The 11,611-nt window shown below is 45.6% G+C and overlaps 1 protein-coding gene across 1 annotated transcript in view; it reads right to left on the reverse strand.

The window, feature by feature from the left end:
- CNPPD1 (cyclin Pas1/PHO80 domain containing 1) overlaps positions 1-10,115 on the reverse strand; it is a 31,543-nt gene extending 21,428 nt beyond the window's left edge. The window contains exons 1-2 of the mRNA XM_082260106.1: positions 9,981-10,115; positions 3,833-3,935 (exon numbers count right to left, since the gene is read on the reverse strand). Coding sequence (XP_082116232.1) covers positions 3,833-3,935; positions 9,981-10,058 — 181 coding nt within the window. The 5' untranslated portion in view covers positions 10,059-10,115. The remainder of the gene's footprint in view (positions 1-3,832; positions 3,936-9,980) is intronic.
- Between the last annotated feature and the right edge of the window lie 1,496 nt (positions 10,116-11,611).

The following is an 11,611-nucleotide window of genomic DNA, read 5'->3' on the forward strand; positions in this document are numbered from 1 at the left end:
TGGGAAAGCAGCTGCTCTCATGCACATCACGGGATCTGGCTCAGGTAAATATTAAGGGGAGTTGCACACTGAAAAGTTTTTTTATCTTCATGCATACAATGCATGAAGGTAATAATAAACCTTCAGTCTTTACAACCACTTAAAGAGGGTCGGGTGGGAGAGTCCATTTTAAAGTATTACTAAAGGCAAACTTTTTTTTTTTTTTTTTTAGTTTTGAATAGGGTGCAGAGGTATTAGAACCGGTCAGTTTTTATTGCTGTCTGTGCCCTTAAGGAGATTCACCCTCTCCATTTGTCCTGTTTACCATCATCATTGAAGGTGAAAGTAAAAAAATCCCAGATTAAAGGTAGTCTCCAGAACAGGAATAAAGGAAATCTTCCAATGGGGACACTAGTTCTGGTGAAAACAAGGGATTCTCTCACTTTGGAGGGATTTCCTCTCACTTCCTGTTTTGGGTATGGGACAGGAAGTGAAATCTCCCGCACACAGGTGGCAAAAAAAAAAAAAAGGTACTTGAGCAAGTGGAGAGCTCTGGGAACACCACCAGAATCAGCAGGCCCCTTCACCTTTGGAAAGCTCAAGATCCTGCAGCCCGTCATTACTCTTGCCAAACCCGGAAAGGGGAAGAACAGTTGGGTGGGGGGGGGGGGGAAGGCTGCAGGGATGGGCCATGAAAAATAGGCAAAAACCAGGCACAACAGTTCCCCTCCACCTAGAGAGCCTAGCGCCATACCACGGTTCCCACGCACTGCTCCCATCATGGCGGAGGAAACAAACTAAGTCATCCTGCTTTTAAAGATCTTAGCTGTAGTGTTTCCCAGGAAAGTGGGTGGAGCTACCCTTTTCTCCAGGTGCTTTCCTGGAAGAAGATTAGAGGAAAAACCTGACAGGTAATCAAAGGGAAATCTTCCAGAAGGGACACTAGTTGCGGTGACAACCAGAGATTCCCTCTCACTTCTTGTTTTGGCTATGATGAAATAGGAAGTGAAGGGAAATCTCCCCAATAGTACACAGATGGCAAAAAACTCTAACAGGTTATATCCCTCACTTGCTCTATCTAAAATGGGGAAAATAAATCTTTTTCTTTAGTTGTACTTTAACTACACGGCTACAGAACTACTTAACCACTTAAGCCCCGGAGGATTTGGATGCTAAAAGACCAGGGGGTTTTTTGCGATTTTTTACTGCGTGACTTTAACGGACAATTGCGCGGTCGTGCGACGCTGTATCTAAACGAATTTGCCATCCTTTTTTTCCCACAAACAGAGCTTTCTTTTGGTGGTATTTGATCACCTGTGCGATTTTTTGATCATGCGCTATAAACAAAAAAAGAGCGACAATTTTGCAAAAATAACAATATTTTTCACATTTTTTTATATGAAATTCCCCAAAAAAAAAAATTAAAAATCTAAATTTTTTAACATTTTCGGCCAAATTTGTTTTATGCTACATATGTTTGGTAAAAAAAAAAAAAAAAAAAAAAAAAAGCGTATTTTTATTGGTTTGCACAAAAGTTATCACGTTTACTAACAAAGGGAAAGATTGTCATTTTTGGTGTTTTTTTTTTTAACGCGTAATGGCGGCGATCTGCGATTTTTTTTGCGGTACTGCGACATTGCGGCGGACAAATCGGACCCTTGACTGACATTTTTGACACTTTTGGGGTTACCAGTGACATTACTATATACATATGCACTGTTACTGCAAAAATGACACTGGCAGGGAAGGGGCTAACTGTATTGGAGAGGGAGGGGTTAAGTGTGTCCTAGGGGCGTGTTTCTAACTGTAAAGGGACATGGCTATTGGTGTAAAAACAGAGATCAACGGTTCTACATAGTAGAACCGTCTGATCTTCATTTTTACACAGGGGAGAATGACAGGCGGCTTGTTTACATAAGCCGTCCGCCTTTCTCCCTTCACCGGAGCGATCGGGTCCGCCGGTCACACGCACTGACTTGTCAGTGAACGAGCCGGGGCGGGCGCGCGCCCGCCCGCAATTGGCTCACAAGTCAGTGACAGGCGAGTGACGTACCGGTACGTCACTCTGCCTGGCCGGGGCTGACCGCCGCAGTATATAGTCGTGCGGCGGTCGGCAACCGGTTAATGATTAAAAGTAGAGCCTCACTGGAGAAGTAAGCCATTTAACTTTTAAATCCCTCAAGTTGATTGAATTTATTTCCTAGATGAATGAGACATTTACTGCTTTAAAAAGAAGAACAAAACCCCGGGAAATTGCTTCATGTATGAGTCACTACAACAAGGACAAAGCGGTGATGTCCCCAATAGAAAATAAGGAAAGTTTTCATTTCCTCCTCTGCAGTTGCAGCCAGTGAGATCTCAGCTGCATCCTTTCACCTGCAAAGGGTCACGATTTGCATTTTTCCTTTTCATCAGTCTCAATATATTAAAGCAGAACTCCAGCCAAAAATAAGAATAGCCCATTATAAGATAAAATCACAAAAGCAGTTTTTGCAAGCCAGGGATTCCCAAACTACGGCCCTGCAGCTGTTGCAGAACTACACATCCCATGAGGCATTGTGAAACTGACATTCACAGACATGACTAGGCATGATGGGAATTGTAGTTCCTGAACAACTGCAGGGCCATATAGTTTGGGAATCCCTGTGCTAGACTAGACTAGACTATTCTCCTTCAATCCACAGAATTTCCTCACCGTACTTTATTTCTCCCAGTTGATGTAGATAGTCTTATGACCAGCATCATTCAACCCACTCCCTCCGATCCTAGGTCATCCTGGCCCTTTCCTCTGAGCCTATGCGAGAAGCAGCTGACCGATGAGCTCATCTCTGTCACTCTGCTTTATACTTCTATCAGCACATGATCTGATTGGCTTCTTGTGCTGCTTCTTCCTATTACACTCTGGCCCTGCTGTACAAGGAATGTTATAGGCCACAGGCGTCAAACACGAATGCGGCCCCCCAGGCCATTTCATGTGGCCCTTGCACCTCTCCTGCAGCACCCCCCTTGTCTCTGCCCCCACCTTGTCTAAGTAGGCAGAAGCAGAGAGGACAGAACTCCTTTGCCAGGTCCTGCACTCCTCTGTGCAGCTTCAGAAAGGCTCGTCTTTGCCCCCCCCCCCCCCTTCCCAGCAGTCCGCAGCAGAGAGGTAGGCAGAAATCCTTCTACAGATCCTGCACCTCTGTGTGTAGCCACACCACCACCTTGCCTCTGCCTCCACTAGTCTCAGCATTCAGCAGACTCTGGTTCTCCTCCAGACCCTGCACTCTCTTCTTCCCAGATCCATCCGCATCTTCTTCCTGGCAGCAGCACAAGGTAAGAGGTGCATCTTTATGTAAGGAAGGGTGGGTGACTCTACTTTTGATGATGGGGGGGGGCCTCTTGACATCTCATGTAAGGGTGTAAGGGGGCATAGGGTGCTCTGGACATCCAATCTTACAGATATAATCATATTGTAAAGTGCTGCACATACTGTTGGCGCTATATAAATCCTGTATAATAATAGTAATAATAATAACCGGCCCTTTGAGGGCAACCATAATGCTGATGCGGCCCACGATGAAATTGAGTTTGACACCCCTGTTATAGGCTGATAGCAGGTCAGGTACACGGCTTGTATTAAAAAAGCCACTTGATGTATAATTACAGAGCTGTAGTCCTTTTTTTGTCTTATCTGCCTGGAGTTGGCCCCCCATCTCTCCTAACCTCCTCTCCATTATATTGCTGCAGCCTCTGCTGGACCCTTCTAGAAGTTTCAAATATCTGTCTCCCCCATACATGTCTAATTCAGCTGGGAGGAGTTGTCCTTTCAATCTTTGCTGACACTAAGTACAGGTATACAGATGGTACTCACCGGCCACAGGGCTGGACAGGTTCTCCATGGGGCACTCGGCTTCCCAGCCATAGTACAGCCGCTTTCTTACTCTCTCGGTCAGCTGGGGGTGTCCAGGTAAAAACTGCAGGAAAAATCAGGAAAGGTCACGGCTATAGACACAGATCAAAATGTGAGACAAACACCGACCACCCAAGCAACAAAGACTGCTGAGGGAATTCTATGCATTTAGATATGTGGGGGTTATATACAGGAAGTGGTAACAAATTGCTAATCAGCCAATCACATGGCAGCAACTCCATGCATTTAGACATCTAGACATGGTGAAGACTAAGTTCAACCTGAGCATCAGAATGGAGGAAGAAAGGGAATCTAAGTGACACTAAACGTGGCATGGTTGTTGGTGCCAGACGGGCTGGTCTATATCAAAAACTGCTGACCTACTGGGATTTTCACGCACAACCATCTCTCGGGTTTACAGAGAATGGTGGGAAAAAGAGAAAATATCCAATGAGCGGCAGTTGTATGGAGGAAAATGCCTTGGTGACATCAGAGGAGAATGGGCAGACTGGTTCCAGAGGAAAGGCAATAGTAACTCAAATCAGGGATGTGGAGTCAGTAGATAAATGTTCCGACTCCTCCGTTTTTTGTACTGCCGACTCCTCTGTATTAATATGCAAATCTTAAATAAGCATTCGTTACATCCAAGGTATGCAGGATACCAGCTCTGAAGGCACAACACCTCAAACCTTGAAGCAGATGGGCTACAGCAGCAGCAGATCACACTGGGTTCCACTCCTGTCAGCTAAGAAAAGGAAACTGAGGCTACAATTCGCACAGGATCACCAAAATTGGAAAATAGAAGATTGGAAAACGTTGCCTGATCTGAGGAGTCTGGATTTCAGCTGCAACATTCAGATGGGAGGGTCAGAATTTGGTGTAAAACAACATGAAAGCATGGATCCATCCTGCCTTGTATCACCGGTTCAGGCTGGTGGTGGGGGTGTAATGGTGTGGGGGATATTTTCTTGGCACATTTTGGGCCCCTTAGTACCAACTGAGCATCGTTTAAACCACACGGCCTACCTGAGTATTGTTGCTGACCATGTCCATCCCTTTATGACTACAGTGTCCCCATCTTCTGATGGCTCCTTCCAGCAGGATAATGCACCATATCACAAAGCTCCAATCATCTCACCACTGGTTTCTTCACCATGACGATGAGGTCACTGTCCTCCAATGGCCTCCACACTCACCACATCTCATCCAATAGAGCACCTTTGGGATGTGGTGGAACGGGAGATTCCCATCATGGATGTGCAGCCGACAAATCAGCTATCATGTCACTACAGACCAAAATCTCTGAGGAATGTTTAACACCTTGTAGAATCTATGCCACAAAGAAAGGCGGCAAAAGGTGGTCCAACCCGCTACTAGCAAGGTGTACCTAAGTGGCCAGTGAGTAAGTAGATAGTAGATATGATATCGACTATCGTTCTGCGGGCGATATTCATATCGCCGAAGACGCGATATTTACCATTAGGCAGGGAGAAGTCGGGACTCGGAGGAGGACTCACAGTGCTGGCAGCCGTCCCACGCATTCAGCGGTGAGCAGCGCGCCGTAAGCAGCCTGCACATCTGATTGGTTCCATGTGCCGCTACCACATGATTGGTTCCCTGTGCCGCTACCACATGATTGGTTCCCTGTGCCGCTACCACGTGATTGGTTCGCTGTGCCGCGCTCACCGCTCCGTCAAGAGAACTAGCTCCAGGGTGGCAGAGGCAACGTGTGGGACAGATGTCACGTCGGGCTGTGTTTTTCTACCTCCTACCACAACTGTGAGTCCCAACTCTGCCTAATCCATCTTCTGCATTAAACAAAGAGAAATATTGTGATATTTATCGTTGAAAACGAAATATCGCAATGTTCTTTTTTCCCCAATATCGTGCAGCCCTAATACACAGTATCTCACAAGAGTGAGTACACCCCTCACATTTTAAAATATTTTATTATATCTTATGTGACAACACTGAGGAAATGACACTTACAACAATGTAGTGAGTGTACAGCTTTGTAAAGAACGCTGGCATCCCAAATACCTGTTGTTTCAGACACTTCTGAACCAGCTAGGGACTCTGCGACTATAGTCCTTTTCGACTGGAGCCCTGAGTCGATCGTTCCCGAAATCCTAGCGAGCATAGAAGAATAAAGCAACGCAGCAATCGCATACCCAAACATCAGTCAAAACTAAAAGGGTACAACAAGAATGTTGCCGACTTTTATGCAAGTGAAGGTACATGAGATACGCCCACGGGAACTCCCATGACACGCCCACATAAGAGTCACCACCACTCGGCAGAAAATACAGAGAGCATGAAAATATGTAATAACACATCCTAAGTATTTCAGAACCCCCATACATGTTATATGCCCAAATAGCTGGTTATGGAGCGTTCAATCCTTCCAACCAGCGCTCCAATCCCATGTATTCAGCAGAAACGCTGCCGAGGTAAATATTCGATTGACCACAAGGCAGATGCCCACAATAGTTCCTTAAGTTCAGTGGTCACGGTCAGTGAGTTCTGAATGTCTCCAAACCGACCCAAAAAGGTGAACGGTCGACCGGTTTCAGGAGAAGCATTGGATCATCTGGGTCTTTGGGAAAGCCACGCCATATATCGCTCTCCTGGCTGAAGGGGAAACTGGTATTCGGTACCAAGATCCACCGAATGCAGGATAAACAAACAACCCAAGTAAGTAATTTTGTCACAAGCTTGTATAACAGTGTAAATTTGCTGTCCCGTCAAAATAGCTCAACACACAGCCATTAATGTCTAAACTGCTGGCAACAAAAGTGAGTACACCCCTAAGTGAAAATGTCCAAATTGGGCCCAAAGTATCAATATTTTGTGTGGCCACCATTATTTTCAAGCACTGCCGTAACCCTCTTGGGCATGGAGTTCACCAGAGCTTCACAGGTTGCCACTGGAGTCCTCTTCCACTCCTCCATGACAACATCACAGAGCTGGTGGATGTTAGAGACCTTGCGCTCCTCCACCTTCTGTTTGAGGATGCCCCACAGATGCTTAATAGGGTTTAGGTATGGAGACATGCTTGGCCAGTCCATCACCTTTACCCTCAGCTTCTTTAGCAAGTCTGTTTGGAGTCATTATGTTGGAATACTGCCCTGCGGCCCAGTCTCTGAAGGAAGGGGATCATGTTCTGCTTCAGTATGTCACAGTACATGTTGGCATTCATGGTTCCCTCAATGAACTGTAGCTCCCCAATGATGGCAGCACTCATGGAGCCCCAGACCATGACACTCCCACCACCATGCTTGACTGTAGGCAAGACACACTTGTCTTTGTACTCCTCACCTGGTTGCTGCCACACACGCTTGACACCATCTGAACCAAATAAGTTTATCTTGGTCTCATCAGACCACAGGACATGGTTCCAGTACTCCATGTCCTTAGTCTGCTTGTCTTCAGCAAACTGTTTGCAGGCTTTCTTGTGCATCATCTTTAGAAGAGGCTTCCTTCTGGGACGACAGCCATGCAGACCAATTTGATGCAGTGTGTAGCGTATGGTCTGAGCACTGACAGGCCGACCCCGCACCCCTTCAACCTCTGCAGCAATGCTGGCAGCACTCATACTTCTATTTCCCAAAGACAACCCCTGGATATGATGCTGAGCACGTGCACTCAACTTCTTTGGTCGACCATGGTGAGGCCTGTTCTGAGTGGAACCTGTCCTGTTATACCGCTGTATGGTCTTGGCCACCGTGCTGCAGCTCAGTTTCAGGGTCTTGGCAATCTTCTTATAGCCTAGGCCATCTCTATGTAGAGCAACAATTTTTTTTCAGATCCTTTCAGTTCTTTGCCATGAGGTACCATGTTGAACTTCCAGTGACCAGTATGAGAGAGTGAGAGCGATAACACCAAATTTAACACACCTGCTCCCCATTCACACCTGAGACCTTGTAACACTAACGAGTCACATGACACCGGGGAGGGAAAACGGCTAATTGGGCGCAATTTGGACATTTTGACTTTGGGCCCTTTCACACGGGCGCTCTGTATGTCCGCAAATCATCCTATTTTTTTGCGGATGATTTGCGGACATAATGTAAGTCAATGGCATTGCGGATGTCAGCGGAATACCATCCACTGACATCTGTTTTGGAACTGAACAGAACCCTATTTTTCCTCTGTTCAAAAAATGGAAAGAATGCAAAATCGGATGTCAGCGGTGTCATCCGCAATCCCCATAGACTTACATTATGTCCGTATATCATCCGCAAACGGATGGGATGATATGCGGACATACGGACTGGATGACACAAGTGTCATCCACTCCGTGAAAAAATAAAAATAAAAAGTGCCGGAGCGGATCGCAATGCGGTCCGCTCCGCTCCGTGTGAAAGAGCTCATAGGGGTGTACTCACTTTTGTTGCCAGCGGTTTAGACATTAATGGCTGTGTGTTGAGTTATTTTGAGGGGACAGCAAATGTACACTGTTATACAAGCTGTACACTCACTACTTTACATTGTAGCAAAGTGTCATTTCTTCAGTGTTGTCACATGAAAATAAATAACATTTTTAGAAAAATTTGAGAGGTGTACTTACTTTTGTGAAATACTGCATACTGGCAGTAAAAGGGGGGTGGTATATAAAGACAATAAGGGCAGTGGGGAAGCGGAGTGGTATATACACTAGAGTATATACAGACAGGTGAGGGGACTATACACAGGCAGCGGGGAATATCAATGGACAGCTAGAGGGTATACACAGGCAGTGTACAGACTCCGTATACAGGGGGAGGTGTATACAAAGGATCAGTGTGTATATATATATATATATATATATATATATATATATATATGTATGATCAATGTGTGCGGTGTATGTATATATAGGATCAGTGTGAGGTATGGAGGAGGAGGGTGAGATATAGGAGGGAGAGGTATATAGTATAGTGAGGTATATGTATATAGGAGGAGGGTGAGGTATATAGTATAGTGGGGTGTATGTATATAGGAGGAGGGTGAGGTATATAGTATAGTGAGGTGTATGTATATAGGAGGAGGGTGAGGTATATAGTATAGTGAGGTGTATGTATATAGGAGGAGGGTGAGGTATATAGTATAGTGAGGTGTATGTATACAGGAGGAGGGTGAGGTATATAGTATAGTGAGGTATATGTATATAAGAGGAGGGTGAGGTATATAGTATAGTGAGGTATATGTATATAGGAGGAGGGTGAGGTATATAGTATAGTGAGGTATATGTATATAGGAGGAGGGTGAGGTATATAGTATAGTGAGGTGTATGTATACATGAGGAGGGTGAGGTATATAGGAGGAGGGTGAGGTATATAGTATAGTGAGGTGTATGTATATAGGAGGAGGGAGAGGTATATAGTATAGTGAGGTATATGTATATAGGAGGAGGGTGAGGTATATAGTATAGTGAGGTATATGTATATAGGAGGAGGGTGAGGTATATAGTATAGTGAGGTATATGTATATAGGAGGAGGGTGAGGTATATAGTATAGTGAGGTATATGTATATAGGAGGAGGGTGAGGTATATAGTATAGTGAGGTATATGTATATAGGAGGAGGGTGAGGTATATAGTATAGTGGGGTGTATGTATATAGGAGGAGGGTGAGGTATATAGTATAGTGAGGTGTATGTATATAGGAGGAGGGTGAGGTATATAGTATAGTGAGGTGTATGTATACAGGAGGAGGGTGAGGTATATAGTATAGTGAGGTATATGTATATAGGAGGAGGGTGAGGTATATAGTATAGTGAGGTATATGTATATAGGAGGAGGGTGAGGTATATAGTATAGTGAGGTATATGTATATAGGAGGAGGGTGAGGTATATAGTATAGTGAGGTATATGTATATAGGAGGAGGGTGAGGTATATAGTATAGTGGGGTGTATGTATACAGGGAAGGGGTGTATGTGTATAGGAGGAGGGTGAGGTATATAGTATAGTGAGGTATATGTATATAGGAGGAGGGTGAGGTATATAGTATAGTGGGGTGTATGTATACAGGGAAGGGGTGTATGTGTATAGGAGGAGGGTGAGGTATATACGGGCGGTGTCCGGGCTCGGTGATATTACACACAGGGAGGAGGGAGATGAGGACTCACCGGGAAGTCTATGAAGGGGGTGGCCGGCCGGGGGATGGCGCTCTCCCCCCGCTGGTCTCCGGCCTTCCTCCGCTCCATGTCCTCTTCTCACAACCTCCCGCCCTCGGTAGGCCTCAGCTGGCTGTTCGGACTTCCGGGATGTCACCCAGGGAGGAGGAGAGTGGGAGGAGCCGGTCAGTGTGTCATTCCTGGACCCCGCCTCTTCTCTCCCGGTTGGTTGTTGTCATCCCCCCAGGCAGACCTGTCCTATCAGAAGTGCCCGGATTGTGTGATAGAATGTTATCAAACCTGGAACATCCGTGCATGGCAACCAACCAAATTCTTTCGTTCATGTTCGATGATTAAAAAAACAGTGGAAGAGAGAAATCTGCTCCTGTTCTGATGAATTCACCCCCACTGTGATTGGCTGAGAGGAATAGGAGCTCGGATAGTATCATGGAAATATGGGGGGGGACATTGTGGGATTAACCACTTTACCACCGGAGGATTTTGCTGTCTTACGTCCAGGCCACTTTTTGCGATTCGGCACTGTGCGACTTTAACTGACAATTGCGCGGTCCTGCGACGCTGTACCCAAACAAAATTGACGTCCTTTTTTTCCCACAAACAGAGCTTTCTTTTGGTGGTATTTGATCACCTGTGCGATTTTTACTTTTTGCGCTATAAACAAAAAAAGAGCGTAAATTTTGCAAAAATAACAATATTTTTCACATTTTTTTATATGAAATTCCCCCCCCCCCAAAAAAAATGTAAAAATCAAATCTTTGTAAAATTTTTGGCCAATTTGTTTTCTGCTACCTATGTTTGGTAAAAAAAATCACAATAAGCGTATTTTGATTGGTTTGCGCAAAAGTTATTGCGTTTACTAACTAAGGGAAAGATTTTTGTCATTTTTGGTGTTTTTTTTTTAACGAGTAATGGCGGCGATCTGCGATTTTTTTTGCGGGACTGCGACATTGTGGCGGACAGATCGGACCCTTGACTGACATTTTTTACACTTTTGGGGGTACCAGTGACATTACTGCAGTAATCAGTGCTATATATATGCTTTGTTACTGTAAAAATGACACTGGCAGGGAAGGGGTTAATTTTATTGGAGAGGGAGGGGTTAATGTATGCCTGGTGCTTACTAACATGTGGGGGGGGGGGAGGTGACTGAGTGACACAGGGACAGATCGCAAGTTCAGCTATGCTGAACCCTGCAATCTGTCACTGTTTGTCACTTAGGAGATCCCCCCGCTTTGTTTACACAGATGGGCGGATCTCCAAACTCGATTCCCCGACGATCGGGGAAGAGCGGCGGTGATCGCCGCTGCTCCTCCCCTGGCCCCACTCCCGCTGTGACTGAATACAGTGGGAGCGAGCCTCCGGCGGCACGCGTGCGCCGCCCACAAGGGGAGGAGTCCAGCGTCGTAGGTCTACGTCGCTGGACGGGAACGAGCCACTTTGCTGCAGTACAGTCCCAGTGACTGGTCGGCAAGTGGTTAAATTAGATATGTCTATGGATGTTGTATGGCACCAACGCTTCCAACTGTCCCTGATTCGGAGCAATGTCCCTCCGTCCCTCTTTCCTCCTCATTTGTCCCTCATTTAGGTCTGATCTATATAGCTGTATATAAAATGCACTTTTC

Source organism: Pelophylax lessonae, assembly GCF_965119305.1.
Source record: "Pelophylax lessonae genome assembly, chromosome: 6".
NCBI lineage: Eukaryota > Metazoa > Chordata > Amphibia > Anura > Ranidae > Pelophylax > Pelophylax lessonae.